Genomic DNA, 27,530 nt, shown 5'->3' on the forward strand with positions numbered 1-27,530 from the left:
TATGAATTACCAGGTTATAGAGCAAACAAGCAATTATCACAAAACAGTTTGTAATATGGCTTTTTTTCTGGCTTGGTTTCCTCAGTAATTTTACCCATGCACCCCTACTGCTGTGATCAGTTGATCTGGTGTGGTTGAGGATTCTGGCAGCGGAAGGCAGCACTCAGGTTGAGGATCCTGCAGTTGTTCATTTGTAGGCCTAAACGACTTATTTCAAGGAGTACGGGCCCTTTTTTCTTCCCCAGTACAGTGTGAGATTGAGTTGTTTTTCTCCCCGGGCAAAGGCACATGAGGGGTTCAATGTGAGAACTGGCTAGGGAGGGGTTGAGCAGCGAGCGCAGGATATCTCGCTCTGCTATTGGACAAAAGTAGGTCAACCGCGCCCACGCACGTGACCAGTCATTACCCCTTGTTCTAGGGTGAACAGGGTTTGTTTCGTGCGTTCAAAGCGTGACCGACGAAAAAAGCGCTCTATAAAAAAAATGCGCTCTCACGGTTCCTCGTTTGAAACATGAAGAAAGCGCTTTTAAATAGTCTCAATATGCATTTGTTATTGTATGTATGTATGTACGTGGGAACAAATGATAGCCTAATTTAAAGTGAATCTGTCATGTGTTTCACATATGAGGATGCGTTTCTCATAGAGAACAAGGGATTCAAAACGGATGGCACCTTGCACCTATTATGAAACAAGGGCCAATTTATGTCTACATAATGTTATAACAGTTTAATTAGATTTTCTACACACAAACTCGGATATTATGCCAATAGGCCTATTACTCTCTGTGCGCATTCAGGTGATGAATAGCCCTGCAATGTCTGCTTCTTTGAACCCTGATAAACATTGAGATAAATGATAGGCCATAGGGCATACGACTGGGTCTATTATAATATACTGTAGTAGCCTACATATGTCACTTTCACGACAGACCGAATAAAGACCGGAATTGACTTCTGAGTGGCGTTTAATCACTTTTAGATACTGGCCTCATTCATTGTAATGATGAATTGGTCGGGAAACACACACACACACACACATACACACACACACACACACACACACGAGAAAAGAGGGGCGGTATCTCTCAGGGTTTGACGTCACACACCTCGGTTCTCACATATGGTATGAATGGAATGGGTGGACGCTATCTGTCTTCTGCTGCAGACGACAGCCGATATTGGAATAGCCGGTGGCACTGGAACCAGCTTTGCACGCAATCTGCCCACTGAGTTCATTTTTCTCTCCGGTTAGGCTAATTGAACAGGTTAAGTCGACCTATTCTTGTGATTTAGATTGATTTGTTTTGTTTAATATTTTGTATTAGCCTATCTGCGTAATAATACCCCAGGACCAGGTTTAGTGCATTTTTTTTTACAGCTAAAGGAAGAAGTGATGGATAAAATAATGTCCAGACACCTCACGGTGAATCCAAGTTTTCTACCTGCGTCGAATCACTGCGTACTGAAGTCTCTATTGGAGAACCCCATGAAACTACCCTTCCTCAAACATGAACACCAAAATGAAGGTAAGAAATACGTCTTTTTTATTATATTATTTTCCAAGTCTATAGAACAACTTATCTTAGATTGAAATTATTCTAATTTGTATAGAAATATACTTTTCTTTTAAATTCCATTGTTTCTTTATGTATTATTGTGTTGTTTATTTATAGGATAAGCTACTTGTATCTACACTGTAACAGAACACTGTAAATTATACGGTAATTTGGGGTATTGTCAACAGTAAAATACTCAAACTTTTTACTGCAGCATACTGTAAATGATGGTTCATTGTGAGAAAATTTTGTGGCCTGGGCAAAGAATTGCTGTATTTCGAATGGTACTGTAATTCCACCACACAGAATACAGAACAGTATTTTTGGAGTGCCAAAAACCTGTTAACTACTATTGGGTGCATGGTGTTGTTGTTTCTGGCTCATTAACATATTTTGAGGCATGCCTTGTAAGAGGCCATATCTGTTGCACCTGTGTGGGAGAATGCTGTACAATTTTAACACCTATTTTTTTTGTATTTTTTTTAATTCACCTTTATTTAACCAGGTAGGGTAGTTGAGAACAAGTTCTCATTGAGAACTGCGACCTGGCCAAGATAAAGCAAAGCAGTGCGACACAAACAACAACGCAGAGTTACACATGGAATAAACAATCATACAATCAATAAAACATTTTTTTTAAGTCTATATACAGTGAGTGCAAATGAGGTAGGATAAGAGTGGTAAGGCAATAAATAGGCCATAGTGGCGAAATAATTACAATATAGCAATTAAACACTGAAGTGATAGATGTGCAGAAGATGAGTGTGCAATGTGGTTATAGTGCTCTGTACATTTGTCTAGGAGACAGATTGGAGTGGCATATAGTTTTAACCCTCAAATGGTTGAGCATTTTTGCTATGCCCTTTTGGTCTGTTTTGCCCTTTAGTCACAGTTTGGAAGCCTTTAAGGTCTCTAGAAGTACAAATGATATAAACACCAAATATTCATTAATATACCTACTGTAATGGGTAAATACTTTACCTAGCAGTCAACCTGCTTGCACCTATCCCATGTAATTACAATAAAATACTGTGAAATACAAACAATCCCTCCCCTCAATGAATTTAATTCATTCATCCATTTATGAATTCCGATTACGGTAGCATTGACCTTTTTATAGTATAATATAGCCTATTTTACAGTATTGTACTGTATGTCATTACACAGTACTTGCTTTGATACCGTATTTCTAGAATTTCGCTACACATCTGTTAAACATGTATGTGACCAATAAAATCTGATTTATTTATATTACAGTAGGTGTACTGTAATATGAAATACATAATTTTACTTGCTACTGGCAAATTCACACAGTAACCCCTTTACAGTGTTTGACCTGTTTTGGCTCCAGGTAAATAGCCCAAAGAATGCATTTAAAATATACTTTAAAGGTCCCTCAAACTCAACTCTGGACCTCAAAGCCAGTTCCACTGCCTTTTTTCATTGTCCCCCTCTAATCAGGGACTGATTTAGACCTGGGACACCAGGTGGGTGCAATTAACTATCAGGTAGAACAGAAAACCAGCAGGCTCCAGACCTCATAGGGTAAGAGTTGAATACCCCTGCCCTAGGCTATACATAGATTTTAGACATGTTTGATCAAATTGATAATGATTTACTTCATTGTCCTTACCTGGTCAAATAAAGGCGTATGGATAAGTTCATAAAACGTCAGTATATACTTGGAATCATTTTCTGAGGAATTCCAAGGTGTTTGCGTGTGTGTCTGCATATCTGTATTTGGCCAAACCATCCCCACCAGTACAGTAGCTATGTTTTCAGATATTAGTCAGCTGACAAACACTTGACAAGTTCATTAGCTAGCAATTAACTATCCCTTCACTTTATTACTCCTAAATGAATGTATTTATTCATATCGCTAACACAGTGGCTGTCAGTGATGTATGTTGGTACAATGGATTCATTGATTGCAAGCATGATACTTTGGGTGATAGATATTGTTATGAAGTAACATTATTAAAGCAGGTACAGGGATTCACTTCCAGATACTAGCTTTTTTGCTCATCAAAAACAGTTATCCAAACCAGCTAACCCTGAAAATGAGCTGGTGGATACCATAGAGCCCTCAAAAACTCAACTCTGGACTCCAAAGCCAGTTCCACTGCCTTTCAGCTTTTTTTTCATTGTTCCCCTCTAATCAGGGACTGATTTAGATCTGGGACACCAGGTGTGTGCAATTAATTATCAGGTAGAACAGAAAACCAGAAGGTTCCAGACCTCATAAGGTAAGAGTTGAATAGCCCTGCCATAGAGGATACTTTATTCTCCTAAATTACAGATACAATAAACTGAAATAAATATGCTGCATATTCAATATCATAATACAAGCCTTGTGATAGAGCAGCATTGTTTAAATATATATATATATAATGTCATGGTACTAACAGTGGACCCCCCAATGTTCTCTCTAGGGTTTGAGAAGGAGCGAGAGAAGGAGAAGAATTTGGATGAGGAGAGGAGTGCCCCACAGTCAGCCTTCCTTGGCCCCACGCTGTGGAACAAGACTCTCCCCTACGATGAGGACAACTTCCAGCTGGAGTACATGGATCTGGACGAGTTCCTGTCGGAAAATGGCATTCCGTCTGATCTCGCCACCGCCGTCCACCGCGACCAGCACCAATCACAGTCCCAGCACCAGACGACAAGTAGGTCACAAGCCCCGCCCACACCGTCGCCCTCGGTGATTGACCTTAGCAACCATGCCAGCGCATCGACGTTGATACACACAAGCATGGGCGCACAGAACTGTCTCCGTAGTCTCACCAGAACAGGTGTGTAAAACACACACACGCACACCTCTCATACATACCAAAACACACAGGGAAACAAGGAGGATACACCTGATACACAATACACCTGCTAGTCACCATGTTTATTAGTAAGGTGTTAGATGTACACTATTTTTACATTTTTAGCAGACGCTCTTATCCAGAGCAACTTAGTAGTGAGTGGATCCATTTTCATGTTCACACTGGTCCCCCATGGGAATCGCAGAGGGCCACTTTTATGAGAGTTGCTATTGCAATTAATAAGGTTTAGAACTGTCATCTCGAGGGGTCCAGCAGCATATTTTATTGTCACCTCGTAATCGATGAGTAAATCAATAGATGCAGTGTAGTCTGTTCATTTCACACTTGGCCTTGGGTTGGGATGAGCCAACCAAGGCATTCTGAGGGTGTCAGAATACAGAACAAATTCTGTCAACATAAAAATAGACGAGAAGGAAAAAGATGAACCATGTATCCGTCACAGTCCTTAGTGTCTGTTCCCCCATTAAAATGCAGGCCCAGTAAGAATAGAGTGTAGGACTGCTTTATTAGGTTTCTTAGAAGAGGCCACAAACCCAGAATGGAAAAGGTGTGAAATTCAACAGATGGTGTGACCCGTAAGTGTGTTGCACACAGAATGCAGACACACAGCTTCAGGCTGCCTGTACTTGGACTTGTCTCTGCGTAATATCTGTGTTTTAGGTATATACTGTGCTGTACTTACCTGAACTGGGACATAATCAGAAGTAGGATCAGGGGTACCTCACCTGAGCCCAGCTAACACACAATGTAGAATCTAATGCAGTGGTTCCCTACTCCAGTCCTCCAGTTCCCCCAACAGCATACATTTCGGTTGTAGCCCCAGACAAACAAACCTGATTCAACTCATTGAGGGCCTGATGATCAGTTGACAAGTTCAATCAGGTGTGCTTGTCTGGGGCTACAATACAAATGTGTACTGTTGGGGGTACTCGAGGACCAGAGTTACAATACAAATGTGTACTGTTGGGGGTACTCGAGGACCAGGGTTACAATACAAATGTGTACTGTTGGGGGTACTCGAGGACCAGAGTTACAATAAAAATGTGTACTGCTGGGGGTACTCGAGGACCAGGGTTACAATACAAATGTGTACTGTTGGGGGTACTCGAGGACCAGGGTTACAATAAAAATGTGTACTGTTGGGGGTACTCGAGGACCAGAGTTACAATACAAATGTGTACTGTTGGGGGTACTCGAGGACCAGGGTTACAATAAAAATGTGTACTGTTGGGGGTACTCGAGGACCAGGGTTACAATACAAATGTGTACTGTTGGGGGTACTCGAGGACAAGAGTTACAATACAAATGTGTACTGTTGGGGGTACTCGAGGACCAGGGTTACAATAAAAATGTGTACTGTTGGGGGTACTCGAGGACCAGGGTTACAATACAAATGTGTACTGTTGGGGGTACTCGAGGACCAGAGTTACAATACAAATGTGTTCTGTTGGGGTACTCGAGGACCAGAGTTACAATACAAATGTGTACTGTTGGGGGTACTCGAGGACCAGGCTTACAATACAAATGTGTACTGTTGGGGGTACTCGAGGACCAGAGTTACAATACAAATGTGTACTGTTGGGGTACTCGAGGACCAGGGTTACAATACAAATGTGTACTGTTGGGGGTACTCGAGGACCAGAGTTACAATACAAATGTGTACTGTTGGGGGTACTCGAGAACCAGAGTTGCAATACAAATGTGTACTGTTGGGGGTACTCGAGGACCAGGGTTACAATACAAATGTGTACTCTTGGGGGAACTCGAGGACCAGGGTTACAATACAAATGTGTACTGTTGGGGGTACTCGAGGACCAGGGTTACAATACAAATGTGTACTGTTGGGGGTACTCGAGGACCGGAGTTTGGAACCACTGATTTAACCTATACGACATATGGACCAACAATAACCAACCACACCCAAAACACACAATGTAAATAGCATGTAGGCCAGTCAGACTACTCTCTTCCAACCCCTACCACTACAGCGGGAAGATGTTTGGGGGTGGGGGTTTGATATCAGATACAATTCTGATTCCCGGCCATGCGACTTGTGTCTGAGAGGTCAAATCTGATTTATTTGACCTCGAATGGTTTTTAGATTGTTATTTAGCATATCTTGTTGCTTGCTAGCTACTCTGACAGTTTGACAAGAACATGTGGTAGCTAACTAGCGTGTTAATTGTTTACAAACAAATGAGGGAATGTGCTAGAAAGCTCAACAGCCACCTAGATAGATAGTTGACTGCTGTGGCTAGCCAAAAATTACTTGTTTTAAAAGTTGGATTATCTTATCCTTCAAGGCTTTAAAAGTGTTCTTACACTATGATTTTGAACATTCAAAGCAGACATTGTTGTCACCTTCAGCAGCACCACCAATCAGCCTACACCACTACGCACACACCCGACATTACTATGACAACAAGTGTAGCCATGTCAGCAAATGACTGCTGTCTGAACACACACAGATCCGATGTGGTCACTTGTAACTTGCTGTTTGAACAGTCAGTATTCCAACACGGATTTGAAAAACAAAACTGATTTGAGCATTAAGGCCTGCAGTTTGAACAAGGCTTAATTAACTTGATTAATTAGTGCAATGTTCTGTTTGTAAGTCACTCATTTGAAGTACTTTTCTTCTGAAGGGCAGGTGTTATACCACATCTATATGGCTGTGTTTACACAGGCAGCCCACTTTTGATATTTTGCCCAATTATTGGGTAAAGACCTGACCTGATCTGACCAATTAGTGAAAAAAGATCAGAATTGGGCTGCCTGTGTAAACGCAGCCTATGTGGCTCTCGTCCTGATTTCAGTGTGATTCTCAGGTAAGATATTTTTACTCTGAAGTGTTTGTTTTGCACATTACCTTCCATTGCCATGACAACCACCCTAGAATTTTAAAGGACAATGACAGGAAATGAGCATTGCATCTGTATGCTACTTCAGGGGCTACATCAGTGTGAATGCGCAAATCTGATATTGGTCACATGTAAAACTGAGTGTTGACAGTCAGAAAACAAATATTTGATATGAAGAAAAACCTCAATTGGGTTCTTAGGGTGGCTGTGTAAACAATTCCTTAAAATGTTGGGGTATTTGTCAAGTTCACAGCAGGTCATGTGCACATTTTTTTTTACTTCAGAGCAAAGAAATTTGATCTGAGCGTCTAGAAAGAGGTCACATGGAGGGTCAGGTTTGTATGAGTATTCAGATCCACATATGGATGTGGTATAAATCATAAGTAATAAGATCTGATTTCATGTTTTGTTTTTTTAAATATCAGGTATGCAAATAAAAGATCTGAATTGGGCTACGTGTGTAAACACAGCCTAAGACACTTTTCTGAGAAGCAGATTGCCTTCTCTTGATTGAAGTGAAATCTTCACCTGGAGGTCAAATCTCTCTCAGTGCATCCCTTTAGCTAATTAGTGTAATGTTCTGTTCCTTAGTCACTCGTCTCAGGCACTTCTGATTAGCAGGTGCTTTACTCACTTCTAAGAAGCATATGTTGTCTTCTCTTGATTGAAGTGAAATCTTCATCTGCACTGGAGGTCAAATCTGTCTCTGTACATCTCTGTGTAGCTGTGCTGAGCTAGGTATAGATCTATCTATACTGTAAATCTCAGACCGAATCAGTGTGATTCATCTCATCCACCAGCCGACTCTCTCTCTGGTAGCAGTTGAGCCTGAGGTAGAGGTTATACATGCATAATGTTTGTGTAAGAGACAAGTGGATAGAGATTTATAATATGAGCCCTGTCCGCATACCCATTTTATAACCGATGTCCAGTAGTTGGTTCAGAGTTTATTTTGGATGGGAATTGGAGGGGGAAGAGGGGAACTGTAGGTACTCACACTGGTATGTTTCACACAATGGTACATTTTGGTGTAGGTTGTGTGTTAGCTTTGTGTCTTGTGCCCCATGGTGGCCACTGTTTGTCACTACTACTTGATACATTATAGTAACTGTACAATTGTTTGTGGTGCTGGGAATAAAACGCATTACTTTCAATTTGTCACTTTTATCATGAATGTCTTGAAAATAGTGCACCGACACACCAAACCAAAAAGTATGCAGAGGAAATTTCTATAATTCTATCAAATACATTTCTCTTGCCTATTTCCATGTCTCTAACATCCTGTTGTTGTCTTCCTCCCCCTCTCCAGCCCTACCATCCAGAAACACTCCCAGCCCCATCGACCCAGAGTCCATCCAGGTGCCGATGAGTTATGAGCCCGACCCTGCTGACCTGGCCCTGTCCAGTGTACCGGGACAGGAGATGTTTGACCCCCGCAAATGCAAGTTCGCCCCCGAGGAGCTCAAACCACAGCCCATGTTCAAGAAGGCCCGCAAGGTGTTATTCCCTGATGACATGAAGGTGTGTGTGTCATCTAATCTATCAGATTACTTAGCGCTGTGTTATCCCTATTATGTAAAAGGTAGATTTGGTCATAACGCTGACTCATCTATTATTTAGAGATAATAATCACAGTGAATGAACGGCATGAAGACAGCGAGCCATTAACACTGATTATAGTCTGGTTTCACCACAACACTAAAGCCAATGAAAACAAGGTGTGTGAGTGTGAGAGACTTAGGGGATTTGCCTTTTTAAGTTTGTTCACATAAAGGTGGATCCATGCAGGGTTTTAGTACATTAATGAATTGACTGAAAGTTGATTGTGCAGCCATACAAAGGTTATGGGAAAACTCCACTAGCTGCTAGAAAGGAGGGGTCATTTTCTAATGGGAGAGGTCTGTCTCTGACAGTTAGCAAATGGATGTGTTTCATTTCACAGAGTGAACGTACTGTATCTTTAGAGCGCCAAAGACCTTTTGACCAATAGTGGGTGCATGGTATTGTTGTTTCTGGCTCATTAACATATTTTGAGGTGTGCCTTGTAAGAGGTTATAATTGTTGCACCCGTGAGTGAGAATGCTGTACCAATTTAGCACACATGTTGTTATAATGCTCCCTCTATTGAAAATGTATAGATGACAGATTAGAGTGGCAGGAAGTATTAAACCTTAAATTGTTCAGCATTTTGCTGTGTTTTGCCTTCTAGTCACTGCCAGTTTGGAAGCCTTTGTTAAGGCCCCTAGAAGGTCAAGTGATATAACACAAAATATTCAGTAATATTCTGTAATGTGTAAACACTTTATCAAGCAGCCAGCCTGCTTGCACCAATCCCTTGTAATTATAGTAAAATATTGTAAAATACAAACCCCTCCCCTCAATTAATTTAATTCATTCATCCATTCATAATTTATTCTGATTACAGTGGCATTTTTATTTTTTTACAGTATAATACAGCCAATTTTATGGTATTGTACTTTATATTACAGTAGGTGTACTATAATATGAAATACATAATTGTACTTGCTACGAGCTGCCTGTAAGCTACTGCCAAATGTAACCCCTTTACAGTGTTTGACCTGTTTTGGCTCCAGGTAAATAGCCTAAAGAATGCATTTAAAATATAATTTAAAGGCCCCTCAAACTCAACTCTGGACCTCAAAGTCAGTTCCACTGCCTTTTTTCATTGTTACATTTTACGGTATTGTACTGTGTGTCATTGCCCAGTACTTGCTTTGATACCATATTTATATTAGAGCATTTTACTCACCAGGAACTGCCTGTAAGATAATGCCAAATTCATGGCAACCCCTTTACAGTGTTGCTTAGGCAACTGTTTTGGTACACAGCAACAAGCCAATGAAAAGTTGGCTAAAGCTACCAATCCAGTTAACCCGCTTATATGAAATATGTGAGTTTTTTAAAATTATAATATTGGTCATCTGGGGCCTTGTGTATAACCGTTGCGTACATTTCACACTAAATATCTGCCTGTGCCATTTCTAAAAAGACTGCACACGTACACAAATATTGATATTTATAAACTTAGCACATACCGTACATACACGTTACCCATTCAAAATCAGACCGGTGCTGAAACTATGCACGCGTGAATGAGCATTAAAACTCCACCTTTTATGGTGACAGTAATGCCCTTATTTACTGTATCCTTTGGAATGATTGGAATTAGGCCAAGTTAGTTTCTAAAGGAAATAGCAATGGTAAACTTGATCAAATGTCTCTGGAGGTGTTGGTAGAATGTTTTAAACTTTTACAGTAACATTTGCTGTATCTGACAGTTGCTGAAAGAGAAAAACAATTGGAAATTGCTGTGGAACTGTAAACAGATAATTTGAAATCAGCAATGTTTTGCGTTAACTTTTTCCCAAACCTAAATATACTGCGCTGGCCGCAAATTTTTATACATTTTCTAGTACGTCTACTCGAAAAGAGAAAAAAAACCTACTGTGGTAGCCTACGCACTTCAAAGCAAAATATCAACTGTCTGTTAAATTCTACTGTATATTATCAACTGCGCTCCCTTTTGGATGCATAGAGCAAAATACTTGAAATTATAGTGTAATAGGTGAAATGAAATGAGAGATGCCATGGTCATTTGTTGTAGGTTAAAGCTTCTTCAAGAATATGAACCCATCATGGCCAGAAAATGTGGTGAGGAATTTATTCTATTTACTATGTTAAAGTGGGTCCAATTAAATGAGAGATGGGACGTTCTAGGCCTATAAGCTACTTGGCAAGTATGAACCCATCATAGTCAGAAAAGGTGAGGAATTTATTCTGCAATGATCATAGAAAGGAAATACAGTGCATTGGGAAAGTATTCAGACCCCTTGACATTTTCAACATTTTGTTACGTTACAGCCTTATTATAAAATGGATTCAATAGTTATTTTTCCCTCATCAATCTACACACAATGCAAATGTATAAAAAAATGAAGATCCTTCTTGGTCACCTCCCTGACCAAGGCCCTTCTTCCCCGATTGCACAGTTTGGCCGGGCGGCCAGCTCAAGGAGAAGTGTTGGTGCTTACAAACTTCTTCCATTTAAGAATGATGGAGGCCACTGTGTTCTTGGGGACTTTCAATGCTGCAGAAATTATTTGGTACCCTTCCTCAGATCTTTGCCTCGACACAATCCTGTCTCGGAGCTCTACGGACAATTCTCATGGCTTAATCTTTGCTCTGACATGAACTGCCAACTGTGGGACCTTATGTAGCCAGGTTCTGTGCCTTTCCAAATCATGTCCAATCAATTGAATTTACCACAGATGTACACCAATCAAGTTGTAGAAACATCTCAAGGATGATCAATGGCAACTGGATGCACCTGAGCAAAATGGCGAGTCTCATAGCAGTCTGAATACTTATGTAAATAAGGTATTTCTGTTTTTTATTTTTAATACATTTTCAAAAATGTCTAAAAATGCTTTGTCATTATGGGGTATTGTGTGTAGATTAATGAGAAACCTTTTTTTTAATGAATTTTAAATTAGGCTGTAACGTAACAAAACGTTGAAAAAGTGAAGGGGTCTGAATACTTTCCAAATGTACTATAGATGCCTGTTTCTAACTATTTTAGAATGCAAAGATGCAAAAAATGTATCTTCGCTGTTCTCACTAGCGGTAAATTATTGAATCTTGTTAGAATTTTTTTGTTATGAATAAGCGTGTCATCATATCCCACATTTGCACAAAATACCAGGCTTCTTGCGTGCTTGAAATGCAACCACTAAAAACTGTGCATGTTCTAAAGTTTGCGGGAAGCTAAGCACATTCTCACTTCAAGTTCAGTTTGTATAAATGCCAACTTTTTTGTGAAAACTGGTACACTAATGTTTTGGGGTATATTTTGTACATACGCAACGTTTATAAATTAGGTCTCAGGAGTTTATAATTAACTGTGCCAGCTAGCACGGAAGTCCGTTCGATATCTAGTTTTGATTTACATTTGGTTGAGTTGTCAACAAATTCACATTAAACGTAAAATCAACAAAACAATTCACCGTCATTGGATTTAGGTTAAAAGTTGGGTGAAAAAAGACGAAATGCCCTTAATAAGTTGATGACTTTTTGCAAATCCAATTAGTTTTCCATGTTGATTCAACTTTTTGGGTTGAAATTACATGGAAACAACATTGATTCAATCAGTTTTTGCCCAGTGGGACATTTCCCCTCTTTTAACTCCCCGCTCTCTTCCCTTGCACCTCTCGAGCAGGATGACAGGTATTGGGTGAGGCGTAAGAAGAACAACGTGGCTGCCAAGAGGTCACGGGACGCCCGTCGGCTCAAAGAGAACCAGATCGCCATCCGAGCGGGTTTCCTGGAGAAAGAGAATTCAGCGCTGAGGATGGAGGTGGGCGACCTGAGGAGAGAGCTGGGGCGCACCAAAAACATAGTGGTCAAGTACCAGGCCACACACGGACCTCTGTAATGGGACTGAGACAGAATGCACTCACACACAGATGGCGACTATACACACACACACACACACACACACACACACACACACACACACACACACACACACACACACACACACACACACACACACACACACACACACACACAAAGAAAAACACAAACACACACACACAAATATGAGGCTGAGCTTACAGCTGTCTGAGACAACCACCCAATCAATCCCCCCGTTTATCTCACCCATGTCTGTCTCTGATTGGCACTTTAGAGTGAAAGCGGATAACGTTGTGTAAAGTATGAGTATGAAACGGAATGTGTTTCCTTTATTTCTGGGCTATGTGTGTTTTCATTTTATTATTTTCTTTCTTGTATATCTATCCACACATAGCTAATGTATTTTATGTGTTATTTTCCTTACACGGTGGTTTGTACATATTGTCCACGGCGTTTACTGTGGCATTTCATTTTTTTAATGAATATGTATGTTGAATGTTATGTTACCTACCCTCCTCCAACTCCCTCTTGATCCATAACATCTGTTATCGTCTGTTGATGATCTTGTGTCTGTGGTTGCCGTGGTTTTCTATGGTTTCCATACTGTAAATGTAGGTTATGTCAGCTGAAATGTCTCCGTTGACGTTACCTGTCCTACTTCATCCAGCTTTCTTTTTAATGCCCCCCCTTTCTTATGCTGTCAGATATAAGCTGTTTGTGGTGTAGAATCTTGATGTAAAGAATCACTGCATTGCTCACACTTTGAAACCTCTCTAATGCCTACATACAGCTAGCCTGGGTACCCAACTGTTTCTGCAGTAAGTAACGCTACATCGTTGCCTGAGTGAGGCAACAGCATGTTAGCTAACGCAGAGACAGACTGGCATCCAGGCTAGCATTCTATGATGTCAGCTTTGTCATTTGTTAATTTCGTTCGTATGGCAGTGTTATGACCAGGCAGGTTACCGGTGATACAAGTCAGTATTCGACGTCTATCCGTGTCTGAGGACGTCGGGAGATGATGTGGAAAACAGCCACAAGGGGCAACAGTGAGCCCTGTTACTTTCGAGTAGGTTTTGGTTTTGCCAAGATGTTGCGGATGGGTGTAAGCATCTGCCTCTGATTCCAAAGGTTGCATGTTTGAATCCAGTGATAGAAAGATGTTTTCTATTTTTGTTTTAAGCCTATCCCTAACCTTAACCATTCAGAGTTAATGCTTAACCTTAAGAATTCAGAGTTAATGCCTGAACTTAACCTTAAACACTTTGAAATTTGACGTTTGGAACAACTTAGAGATATGACGATTGAGAAACATGGATGAACGTCTTATTGTGACGTAAGACTGTGAGAGCTTGTAGGTTATGACAGTGTTATTTATAACTTTGTTAACACAGGTTGTTTCAAGTTACCTGTCACCAGATCATTGTTTTACCGTGTTGTACAGAAGAACTGTCAGAAGCTAAAGCAATAAGCCCATAAAGCAGTAGGGTCTTGTTCTCCTATCTACCAAGCTTACTGTCACAGACACGCATGAAACTACCCTCTTTATTTAATTACTTGTATTATTTACATATAATCTGGCATGTTTTTATTTCCTCTTCAAGCATTCAAATTTGAACATTATCAGCATCCATGCAATAGACAATAGACTTTATCATTTTCTTTCACTCTTCCCGAGCATGACTTTTCTCTGTCAGTGTCCGTATTAAGACAGCCTCTCAGTCCTGCTCAGATTGAAAGAGGTCCCGCTGAGACTGTCCTAGTATGGACACTGTACAGATGCTCTCTGTGACCCAACGAGATGAATGTAACAGATGTACTACTGCATATAACAAACACAGGAGGTTGGTGGCACCTTAATTGGGGAGAACGGGCTCACGGTAATGACTGGAGCAGAATCAGTGGAATGGTATCAAACACATGTATTCCAGGTGTTTGATGCCATTCCATTTGCTCCGTTCCGGCCATTATTATGAGCCGTTCTCCCCTCAGCAGCCTCCTCTGATAACAATCACGCAGTACTTTGGGCGAATGAATGGCGTTGCCTATACAGTACGGTGGAATGTACCCTAATCACTTTATATCTTTACTACAGACCAAAACATTTCAGTATACAAAGGATATATTGATATATTAAAGGTTTTATTGTTTATACAAAGATATTCATGTTTTTGTACAGTATTTTTCCCAACATATATATTTCTTGTGTATTTTAAAAATGAACTTTGTATATTAAGAACTTGTTCACTTTTAACAAAATCTGTTTTTTAGATACTTTGCCTGGACATTACTAAAGACCACATTACAAATGAAACCGACAGGCCATTTTGTCTTGTATGTTTTGTTGGATTGTTCATTTGCTTTGCAGAAGCAGATGCTGTAGTCTAAGAAAAATATTGATATCTGGATTTCTTTAAATTCTTACTTGTATGTAGTTTTGATATAGAATAATGTAATGTCCCAAAGACAAACACTTACAGTACCAGTCAAAAGTTTGGATACACCTACTCATTCCAGAGTTTTTTTTTTTTTTTACTATTTTCTACATTGTCACAAAAACCAACAAGCGCTATGATGAAACTGGGGCTCTTGGGTGGCGCAGCGGTCTAAGGCACTGCTTCTCAGTGCTAGAGGCATCACTACAGACCCTGGTTTGATCCCGGGCTGTAGCACAACCGGCCATGATCGTGAGTCCCAGAGGGCGGCACACAATTGACCCAGCGTCGTTGCCGGGTTAGGGTTTGGCTGGGGTAGGCTGTCATTGTAAAATTTGTTCTTAACTGACTTGCCTAGTTAAATAAAAACTGGATCTCATGAGGACCGCCACAGGAAAGGAAGACCCAGAGTTACCTCTGCTGCATAGGATAAGTTAATTAGAGTTAACTGCACCTCAGAAATTGCAGCCCAAATAAATGCTTCACAGAGAACAAGTAACAGACACATCTCAACATCAACTATTCAGAGGAGACTGTGTGAATCAGGCCTTCATGGTTGCATTGCTGAAAAGAAACCACTACTAAAGAACACCAATAAGAAGAAGAGACTTACTTGGGCCAAGAACACGGGCATTAGACAGGTGGAAATCTGTCCTTTGGTCTGATGAGATTTTTGGTTCCAACCGTTGTGTCTTTGTGAGACGCAATGTAGGTGAATGGATGATCTCTGCCATGTGTGGTTCCCACCGTGAAGCATGGAGGAAGAGGTGTGATGGTGTGGGGGTGCTTTGCTGGTGACACTGTCAGTGATTTATTTAGAATTCAAGGCACACTTAACCAGCATGGCTACCACAGCATTCTGCAGCAATACATCATCCAATCTGGTATGAGCTTAGTGGGACAATCATTTGTTTTTCAACAGGACAATGACTCAGAACACACCTCCAGGCTGTGTAAGGGCTATTTTACCAAGAAGGAGAGTGATGGAGTGCTGCATCAGCTGACCTGGCCTCCACAACCCCCAGACCTCAACCCAATTGAGATGGTTTGGGATGAGTTGGACCACAGAGGGAAGGAAAAGCACCCAACAAGTGCTCAACATATGTGGGAACTCCTTCAAGACTGTTGGAAAAGCATTCAAGGTGAAGCTGGTTGAGAGAATGCCAAGAGTGTGCAAAGTTGTCATCAAGGCAAAGGGTGGCTACTTTACTTTGAATAATTTGTTTAACACTTTTTTGGTTACTGCATGATTCCATGTGTGTTATTTCATAGTGTTGATGTCTTTACTATTATTCTACAATGTAGAATATAGTAAAAAAATAAGAAAAACCCTTTAATGAGTAGGTGTGACTAAACTTTTGACTTGTACTGCATGTTAAATCTCATGTTCATTTGTTCCTTTTGTGTGATTATTTTTTTTGTGTGCATTTTTTTCCCCAGATGATGGGTTCCCCAGGGCACTTACATGCTGTCTTTTGATTATGTTTCTCATGATCACAATAAAACAGTTGATATCATCTGCTAGTTGTGTTCCTTTGGGTGATGAAAAAAGGGGAGTCCGATTTGGAACCAATCTACGACCTCTTGGTTCAATTTGGTGGTTTCACATTATGGCATCCAGTGAGAAAAAACATAGAAAGAAATGTCTCTAAAGCTGATCTTGTATCAGATGACATACTGTTTCCAAAAGTAACCACTGGAGGATGCTCTCCATCCATGGCTGAACTTCAACAGCCTGGTTCCACTCCCATGTGTGTGTTTTTTGTACTGTATCATGCTGGTTTGGTATCGTCATTTTGAAATTCTGACGCAGTAGAATGTCTCACTTTTTCTCTCTGTTATGTGTACATGTAGCCTACACACAAACACAGGAGCTAGTTTAGTTCTTCGCTTTTTTTACACAATATTATTTAGAGGGTCTTGGATGAGTCATACTATTGTGATACTTTTATTTAATGTGCTATATACATTCATGCACTATAGTAATAATGTACCACAAAAATGACATTTGATAAATTATATTCTGTATTTTGAGAGCAACAGTTAGTCATTTACATGATATATATATATAACGCCTTCCCAAAACCTGGGTTTTATTCATTAGTGTACATGTAGCAAATACCGTTTCTTATTGAAAAAGTCCAGGTAGTCCCTCCCTGTTTGCTTCCATTTCATACCAAATGAATACGACCCAGGCTACCAAGTTCACTTGAACATCGGCTCAAGTCAAATTTGATTTTAAATCCTCCCTCGTGTGCCACACATATTTCCCGTACAAGACTAAGTCACTTAACTGATGTCCACTCCTTATTAGTACCACTACCACTGATGTCAAGCCCATAATATGACCAAAACAAATTGGTCTGTTTAGAAGAGTAAATGTTTGTAACCCTGCAGAGAGGACCAAAGCAGAGCAGATATCAGAAGGAATACATAACCCTCGCTTTATAATACTCTGTGGAGTTAGGTCTGAATAATTCCTCAAACCTGTGGGAAATATAATTTGCTGCAATTCACATTGCAAATGGGGTGCTGTGATTGGTCAAGTCATTGGTTGGTCTCGATGGGAACCGAGCTGAGCAGGCCATAGTATTTAAAAAAAAAAGTTTTACATAAGAGGCTTCATCCTGTCGAGTCCCTCGGTGACAGGACTCTCTGCCTGTTGGTTCGTTTCAAAGTCGTGGCAGAGTGGATGACTTGACGTGACTGAGTTTTGATGTGTCTGAGCGGAGGACAGTCACACGACATCCTGCTCCAATCAATGTCAGTCTCTATATCCCTCTCCACCAGTTTTAATGAAGTAGCTGATCTAACCGGAAACTCATGTACCATTGTGGCTCGAAGACTCCCCCAGATTCCATAAAGTAGCTGGACTACATGGAAGCTGTTGCGACTCCAAGTTGTGGCAATCTCATAGCGATAGAGAACTCATCACGGATATAGCATGTTTTAGCATGGACATTGCCATTGATGGCTTCCACAATTTTAAAGTAGTCAACTGGGTGGGAGCGATCAGCCAATGATCAGAGCATTGTCTTCTTCAAATTGGGTGCTATGGTTTGTAAATGCCGCTAAGCTATATTGCCGCCATCTAGCGGCCACAATAAATGAATGACACAAGATGGTTTAGGACTTGAGCACTGCAGGTGGTGGTAAATCACCAATATCAGCTTTACACTTATTTCAAACACAAAAGAAAATGTACTACTTCAAAATGGAGATAGCCTGAATATCGTTGCCAGTACTGTCACAGGTGCCATAACAGGACAGATACAAATATGAGGTCTCTAACTATCTCCATGGGAAATTTCTACCCCTCTCCTCCAGTTTCTATGAAGTAGCTGCAATACAATGAATCTGTTGTAACATTGTGGCTCAAAGTCATGGCAGAGCAAATGACTTGACATGACTGAGGCTTGTTGTGGCCCAGCAGAGGAGGATAGTCATGTAGTGACAATGGCCAGAGAGGAAGAGGCGAAGCTGTCTACGAAAAATAAGGCCACGAATTTAGGATTTTTTTTATGGAGGTCAATGAGAGTGTCGAATTTAATTGTTCATTTTCTACCTGAGGCTTATTTGATCTAATAGAAGTTTCGTAATGGTTCAATTGTTACAAATACACTGATATAAGTGGACGCAACTGGCATTTCTACAACTTTGAAAAAAACAACTTTATTTCGGAGTTGTGCCTGTTGTGATAGAGATAGATGGAGGGCTCATGATGATTATAACCCATTGAGGGCTTCCACCATTTTAAAGTTGTCAACTATGTGGGGATTCCTATGAGTTGGGAGCAATCAGCCGATGAAGAAGAAAATAAACTACCTTGAAATGGACATAGTTTCAATGGTGCTGCCCATGCTGTCACAGACGCTATAATGCCACAGATACAAATATGATTCCTCTATCTAGCTCTATGGCCTGTTGTTCACACGCATATCTGCCCTCTCATTGGCCAGAATGGTCCCACCTTATCTCGCTTCCTCCCGCCTGCCTTTCATCTTTGAGGAAATGTATTTCTATTGTTAGAGCGGTCAATCGACTATCATGTGAATATAATAGACAATCTTTGCAAAACCATAATGTATCCTGGATAAATTGTAATTGTCCGACTGATCTACAAATTCTAATGAGTATTTATTTGTGATGCAAGGTGGTTTGTAGATCAATCAGTCGGCAGTCACCTGCACTGTCAGCTGCAATGTTGAACGAGCCCATTGAATGGTTCTGATGTTTGGTTAGTTAGTTTAGTTAGTAGTTAGTTAGTTAGTTAGTTGGTCGGTTGATTGGTTGGTTGGTTAGTCAGTTGATTGTTTCGTTAGTTGGTTCGTCGGTTGATTGGTTTGAGTTGACGATTTGATTCCAACAGTGGACCACATATTCTGAATATGTTAACTGTAATCTGTTTTGGATTAAAGTGTCAGCTAAATTTCCATTTAGTACAGTAGCTAGCTGCCAAGGGGCCTGACAAGGTTTCAACAGACCAGAATGAGATGAGCATTTACAACAACAGACAGTCATTGGGGACATTCATTGAAAGAGTTGTACACCTAGTCCATAACAATCACTGTCATTCAAGTGCAGCATATCAATTTCAATGTAGACACTGTTTCGTCCAAGAAGCTAGACACTATCATTTGTTTTCAAGAATTACAGCAGAGAACGGTATTGTAGGTATTGCAGTTCTCTGTGAGTTCATAGTTCCTTCATTATACGTGTACTGTAGATTCTGATCTCAAGGTGGTTCCTTCTTAGTGAGGTGTGGCAGGGCGTCGTTGTCTGGCCCTTTGGCATATTCATGCCCAACGGTGTAGCGATGGGGTGAACAGGAGAGAAAAGAGTGATTCCATAATGTCAGAGGTCTCATGGTTTCTGAGTGGTGATGGCTGCACACTGGTCTGCTGCCCTTGGGGAAAGACAGCGAGAGGAGACATTACCTTCAACTGATGCATAGCTTCAGTTGATTCATTAGCAGAGATGATATAGCAAGCTATTACAGCATCGAGCTAACTATCGAGCTAACCCAAACACTACCCCTAAACCTAGCACAAACCCTAACCCTTGCTCAACCCTAGCCCTAACCCATAACCTTGACCCTAACCCCAACACTATCCCTAATTTTACTTTATGCATGTTAGCTACTGTAACTACAGGTGTAGGATCTTCATTTGAGCAATTTCTCACAGCAGGAAAATAATCCCGCAGCAACAGGAAATGTGTATTATTGGGTGGATTATAAGTAAAGGAGATTTTTCAGATTCAGGAAACATTAATGACCTCAAAGAGGCAATAACATTTTGCAGCAGTCATAAAACATTCAGACAAGATCACATATTAAAAAACAACATAGCAAAGGGTATTTACAAGCATGTAGGCTGGGTAAGGGCAATTTCATAATACAAATTTCAAAACAGGCTACAATGCAAGTGCTATAGTGTAATTAGTCCAACATTTTGCTAAGCTGCAGAATTGCATTTTTGTAGTGGGTTTTTGTAGGAATTGATAGATATTTAGTTAGGGCAAATCAAGACTGACATTTTTAAGTGGACATTACAAACTTAGAAGCCTTTTAAAATCTTGAATACACTACAAGTTTACATTTCCTGCTTAACAGGGTGATCAAATTAAGATCCTACACCTGTAGCAGTTAAGGCAAATATGATGGCTATTGGCTAAGTTGAGCTCTGACAAGCTGCAGGGTTCAAGCGAATTCTCCAGCTGGCTGCCACCCTACAAGGGATCAGTGATGTGGAATATGGACAAGGCAGGGCAAGCAACTACGGGAGATCAGATGTAACACTGGACACTACAAGAAAAGCCCAATGTTAGGCTTTTAAACGGACACTAGATGGTGTAGTAGTTTAAATTGAAAGGTTTTTATTAATGTGTCTCTCTTCTAGTCATGTTCATGCTCTTTATCTTATGTAATCCACACTGCGTCTTTATTTGAAACTGCCATAGGGCTCCATTGTGGCACATGCATTTGTGTAAGTAAAACTATCTATATGCTAAAAGTGTCCACATCTGTCCCAGCGGGCACCAGACTTTACTGCTGATGTCTTAGGGACATAACATGGAGGAAACGTAAAATTCAACATGACACAATTGTAACAGAACTGAGGCTTTCAAAGTGCTCCTCTGTGAAATATGTTCACTTCTTTGATCACTAAAACAGATGCTTTTAAATTTGCAAGGTTGCCTTTTTGGAAAGCCCATCATAAAAATGTTTACCTTAACTGCGTATGTGTCTCAATGCACCATATTCCATATATAGTGCACTACTTTTGATCAGAGCTGTACCCTATTCAATATATAGCGCAGAGCTCTGGTCAAAGGTAGTGCACTATGTGGGGAATAGGGTGCCATTTGGGACACATCCTGTGTGTCTGTTTTTTAGCCTCCTTATATGAATGCACTTATCATGAGTCACTCTGGATGAAAGTGTGCGTCTGGCTTTAACTCTTTTACAATAGCCAATGTTTCACAGTGCTTTTACGCTCATATGTTAAAACCTAATATACGTCAATCATTGACAGAGTGAAGCCAGACATGCATTCATTCATTGACTCGGAGGCTTTGTGCTCTCAGGCCTCATTCATTTTGCTGATGGGGTTTGTGCCTGCGGGATAAAGCAGGATTTGGAGGGCCAAGGATAGACAGGTTTCAACAGAAGCAGAGGGCTTAGAGACTGAGACTTGTTATAGTAGTGGGGGTTGGGGATGATAGTAGGGTCTGGTGGTCACTGAATGTTCTTGTCATAGGGGAGTGGTCCCCCAGTGTCTCACCGTCTGCCTGTCCTTGGATTGCTTTAATGCATTCATCATGTGTCTATCCGATCATTCATCATTTCGAAAATGTTGCATGCCAAATTGTGTGTGTGTGAGTGTGTGTGTGTGTGTGTGAGTTTGTTTGTCTGTTTATCTGTCTCCGTGTCTGCGAGCATACATGTGGGTGGGGGATTCCCTTACTGCAGCTTCCCTACATGCCAGGTCACACCTGCATGCAAGACTTAAGGTTAAAAGCACTTTACTGTCTCGTATCACTGTTGTATTTGCATGTTCTTCCAAACATCCCACAAAAGGAATTGGGCTAATGTTTCCATGCAAGTGCCCTTCCATTAAACAAATGTGTTCAATTAACCAATCACATTGATGACTCACACACTGCGGTAACAGCCTGGATATATTGATTGATTTGACCGGGGAACCCAGTGTAAAACATCTGCATTAGGGATTGACTTCTTTTTTGGGGTTACTTGCATTCACCAATGCCAAGTTTGAACGACACTGAGTGTAAAAAACATTAGGAACAACACCTGCGCTTTCCATGACATAGACTGACCAGGTGAGTCCAGGTGAAAGCTATGATCCCTTACTGATGTCAGTTCAATCACTGTAGATAAAGGGGAGGAGACAGGTTTAAGAAGGATTTTTAAGCCTTGAGACAATTGAGACATGGATTGTGTATGTGTAACATTCAGAGCATGAATGGGCAAGACAAAAGATTTAAGTGCCTTTGAACAGGGTATGGTAGTAGGTGCCAGGCGCACTGGTTAGAGTGTGTCAAAAACTGCAACACTGCTGTGTTTTTCATTCTCAACAGTTTCCCATGTGTATCAAGAATGGTCCACCACTCAAAGGACATCCAGTCAACTTGACACAACTATGGAAAGCATTGGAGTCAACATGGGCCAGCATCCCTGTGGAACGCTTTCAACACCTTGTAGTCCATGCCCGACAAATCGAGGTTGTTCTGAGGGCAAACACACCAACAACAACTGCCTGCTTACCTTCTTAGCTTTCCCCTCAGCGATATCAAAAAGAAAGTACAAAACAGCAGCAATTAATGACATCCAGTCCAGTGCAGTCCTTGTCTATACAACAAAATCTCTCCTCTCCTCCTCATTGTCTAATTCCAGTACTTAGTATCTATCTTCTCTTCAGTCATGGACCCACCACCTCATTCCCCTCTCCTTGTCAGACCAGGGTGCTTCTCTTCTCCCTCCCCAGGTCGGGGGCGGGCGTCAGCGCTGGTGGCTCGTAGTGGTTCCTGCTGGGTTCTGGAGGAGCCGGGTTGTTCTGGTTCTGGGTCTGACTCTGGCTGCTCTGCCGCTCACAGCGAGACGAGGTAGGAGAGTTCTGCATGATCACCAGGCGTATGGGCGACTGGCTGGGTAGCGCAGGGGGCACAGGGGGCGTGGGGGCATACTCCTTGGTGGGGTCCTTCCCCTGGCAGTCGTACAGGATGCAGGAGATGAGGAAAACGAGAAGGAGGATGACGTAGCTGGCCACCAGGATGATTAGGTTCAGGGTCACGGGGTCAATCTCAAGGTAGAATTCCATGAAACCCATGGTGATACTTCATATCCCGCTGTCGCACAAGGAAGAAACGACAGGGCACCGTCCAGAGGAGCCAGAGCCTTGGGGGGGGGGGCAAATGATAGAGAGTGAGGGATCAGATCAGAGTGGATATGAAGGCTTTGTGCATCGTGTTAATCCACGCCTCTCCGACAACCTTGAATTCCTGACAATTATTAAAATAGCTCAGTTTAATAACTTAAGCCACCATTTTAATTTCGTCAACTGCACAGTAGCCTTGCTGGAAGCCAAATTATACACAAGTTAAATGGAGGACATAATTATTGAAGGACTGTCAACATAACACACACACTCAAATGCAGTTTTCTAAACTAATATGTTTACATGAATTCAGATTATTTCCAGGGATACACAACATCCTGAAATAAATATCTCTTTGTTATAAAGAATACTATATTCCACTTAATGTAGTGATGCTGAATGTAAAAAATGGCTCAACATACCCCACTCACTGTAATAGTTTGGTAAAGTGCTTTGTGTATGAGAACATAGTATCTTGCGTAAGAAGGACACAAAGTTTAAGGGCATTCATTTTAGGGACTGTGTGCATGGTGGACTGGACCACCAGGCTAAAACATTCTGTGGTTTTGACCGGTGACCACAAGGGATTATAGAACAGAAATCATGTCTGCAAGGACATGACGAGATCAACGGAAGGATGCCTGTTGGGGACAGAAAGTACCAAAAGCTGTTTTTTATAAGTGTCACTTTTGATGGAAGTCACTGCTGGATCATAAAGCCTCAGTGGTAGGGTTACTAGAACAAAATGTGTCACCACCTATTGGACAGCAAATTAAGAGCAACAATTGAGATGATAAACATTAGCAGGTTTGGGTAGGTTACTTTCTTAAATATAATTTGTTGCACACTGTAAACCCCAAGGCATTTTTAACTCAAATACTTCTAGTAAGTTGTAATTAAAGTCAATGAAAGGTCATTATTACTTAAATATGGTACTGACTCAAAACTGAAAAACTGAGTTTAAATGTATTTGGCTAAGGTGTATGCAAACCTCTGACTTCAACTGTATGTGGGTTGTGGGTGAATTCAAATTTCAACTGTTGGTTAGCGTAACACTGGCTAGATTCCAATTAGATTTAGGGTGGCAAAATTCTGGTAAATTTCCCAGAACTCCTGGTTGAAAGATCACTGGAAAGTTTATGGAATTTTGCAACACTTCTTGCAGGCCTGATGTGACCTTCATACTATGAGTTTCAGGCCACTGCATAAGGCCTTATAATATATAAAATGGTTCAATGATAATGTTCACCTAGGAACTCACTCACTACACTGATAAAAAAATGAATTCAACAACCATGTCTCTGTCACCAGCAAATACAGTCATGGTTGGTAACTCTACAATTCATTTGAAGAGCCAAGGCACACTGGGAAATGATTGGAGGCGTGGCTTACTGGGGGTGTTAAATGTAAGTATACTGTACTCAAACAAACTGCACTTGTATTACTCATATGAAGGTAGTACTGCTCACTTCAGCTATTTCAGTTTCTTAACTGAATGTTTTTGAGGTAATCGGTTTCATCAAAATGTTTGAGCAGCCAGAACTTCTGGTTTTACAGTGCAGATACTAGTTACCTGCAGAGCCGGCCCTAGCCATAAGCGACATAGGCGACCAGTCGGGGGTCTCAACTTACTGTTGAAGGTTAGAATAATACGGTCTTGTTCCATCAGCAGGATTCATTTTCACAGAGAAGGCAGGCAGAATCACATGGTGAGCTATCAACACGGGATGTTGGCTGGAAGAACGCGCTTGTTTGAAATGGAAAAGCGTTGCGGTAGCTTTTAATAAAGAAATAACATCAAGACAAAGCAGCGCATTACAAGTGGAAGGCACTGTTGAGCGTTACATCCCGAGGGGTTCGTGCTGATTAGACGGAGATTGTGACAGCCGGTTAAATGGCGTCCCTTGAGAATGCAAGAACAAGATGTATGACAGGAAAAGTGCAGTATTATCCTAAGGAGACATATATTTGGAATACGGAGGAGGAATGGAGGGAAAAAGAGAGGCAGAGGAGGTCTAAGGGAGAGGGAGGAAGACGGTGAGCTTGAGTCGGTTAAAAATGGCAGACAAAAAGGGAGATGGTTTGTTAAAGATGAATGGAAGAAAGTGTAAGCATAGTGAGCTGAAGACATAGTGAGCTGAAGACATAGTGAGCTGAAGTGAATGAGGGCGAAGTATCGGAGGTGGTAGGTGTGGTGTTCATGGAGCCCGAGGCTTGCACTGAGGGTCAGGATAAAGATGAGTCTGTGACAGTAGGAGTGAAGTTTTTGGAAATAGTGGACCCTTGCCTTTTGGCTGATCCATTTGTGGTTTCAGGGTGGGTGAAATCAGTTGTTACAGGTGTCAAGCTTATGCACATTTGGTAACAGTGTGTAGGAGTGAGGTTCCTAGGTGTGAGAAGTGTTCAGAAGGGCATAAGAGAAAGGAATAGGTAGCATTGGGGAAAGTAGTGGTATGTGTTAATTGTAGGGGTGCCCATGGGGCTGGGGATTAGAAATGTTCAGTGCGAAAGAGGCAGGTTGAGGTTTCCAGGGTTAGAGTGGTGCAGAAGTTGTCATATGCTGAGGCAGTGAACAAGTAGAGGACGATGGGGCAAGGGGGCAAGGGGGCAAGGGGGCAAGGGCAGGGATCCTGAAAGGAGTGGTGTGAGTAGTAGATCTGTACCAGTACAGAGGGATCGGCCAAGAAGTGATACAGTGAGGGAAAAAAGTATTTGACCCCCTCTCAATCAGAAAGATTTCTGGCTCCCAGGTGTCTTTTATACAGGTAACGAGCTGAGATTAGAAACACACTCTTAAAGGGAGTGCTCCTAATCTCAGTTTGTTACCTGTATAAAAGACACCTGTCCACAGAAGCAATCAATCAATCAGATTCCAAACTCTCCACCACGGCCAAGACCAAAGAGCTCTCCAAGGATATCAGGGACAAGATTGTAGACCTACACAAGGCTGGAATGGGCTAAAAGACCATCGCCAAGCAGCTTGGTGAGAAGGTGACAACAGTTGGTGCGATTATTCGCAAATGGAAGAAACACAAAAGAACTGTCAATCTCCCTTGGCCTGGGGCTCCATGCAAGAGCTCACCTCGTGGAGTTGCAATGATCATGAGAACGGTGAGGAATCAGCCCAGAACTACACGGGAGGATCTTGTCAATGATCTCAAGGCAGCTGGGACCATAGTCACTAAGAAAACAATTGGTAACACACTACGCCGTGAAGGACTGAAATCCTGCAGCGCCCGCAAGGTCCCCCTTCTCAAGAAAGCACATGTACATGCCCGTCTGAAGTTTACCAATGAACATCTGAATGATTCAGAGGACAACTGGGTGAAAGTGTTGTGGTCAGATGAGACCAAAATGGAGCTCTTTGGCATCAAATCAACTCGCCGTGTTTGGAGGAGGAGGAATGCTGCCTATGACCCCAAGAATACTATCCCCACCGTCAAACATGGAGGTGGAAACATTATGCTTTGGGGGTGTTTTTCTGCTAAGGGGACAGGACAACTTCACCGCATCAAAGGGACAATGGATGGGGCCATGTACCGTCAAATCTTGGGTGAGAACCTCCTTCCCTCAGTCAGGGCATTGAAAATGGGTCGTGGATGGGTATTCCAGCATGACAATGACCCAAAACACACGGCCAAGGCAACAAAGGAGTGGCTCAAGAAGAAGCACATTAAGGTCCTGGAGTGGCCTAGCCAGTCTCCAGACCTTAATCCCATAGAAAATCTGTGGAGGGAGCAGAAGGTTCGAGTTGCCAAACGTCAGCCTCGAAACCTTAATGACTTGGAGAAGATCTGCAAAGAGGAGTGGGACAAAATCCCTCCTGAGATGTGTGCAAACCTGGTGGCCAACTACAAGAAACGTCTGACCTCTGTGATTGCCAACCAAGGGTTTTGCCACCAAGTACTAAGTCATGTTTTGCAGAGGGGTCAAATACTTATTTCACTCATTAAAATGCAAATCAATTTATAACATTTTGTTGTTATTCCGTCTCTCACTGTTCAAATAAACTTAC

General features: G+C 41.5%; 1 protein-coding gene across 2 annotated transcripts; it reads left to right on the forward strand.

Moving 5' to 3' along the window:
• The first annotated feature begins 962 nt into the window (after positions 1 to 962).
• Positions 963 to 13,312, forward strand: hlfb (HLF transcription factor, PAR bZIP family member b). Of its 2 annotated transcripts, none has more exons than XM_029698987.1 (4): positions 963 to 1,526; positions 3,989 to 4,222; positions 8,558 to 8,769; positions 12,485 to 13,312. In XM_029698987.1, the coding sequence occupies exons 1-4, from the start codon at positions 1,394 to 1,396 to the stop codon at positions 12,698 to 12,700; spliced, it is 795 nt and encodes a 264-aa protein (XP_029554847.1). In that variant the 5' UTR covers positions 963 to 1,393; the 3' UTR covers positions 12,701 to 13,312. The 2 variants fall into 2 exon arrangements, with proteins under 2 accessions (XP_029554847.1, XP_029554846.1); XM_029698986.1 differs by having other exon boundaries at positions 973 to 1,526; positions 3,989 to 4,348.
• Positions 13,313 to 27,530: the final 14,218 nt, after the last annotated feature.

The sequence above is a fragment of the Salmo trutta genome, chromosome 18 (genome assembly GCF_901001165.1).
Source record: "Salmo trutta chromosome 18, fSalTru1.1, whole genome shotgun sequence".
Classification (NCBI taxonomy): Eukaryota; Metazoa; Chordata; class Actinopteri; order Salmoniformes; family Salmonidae; genus Salmo; species Salmo trutta.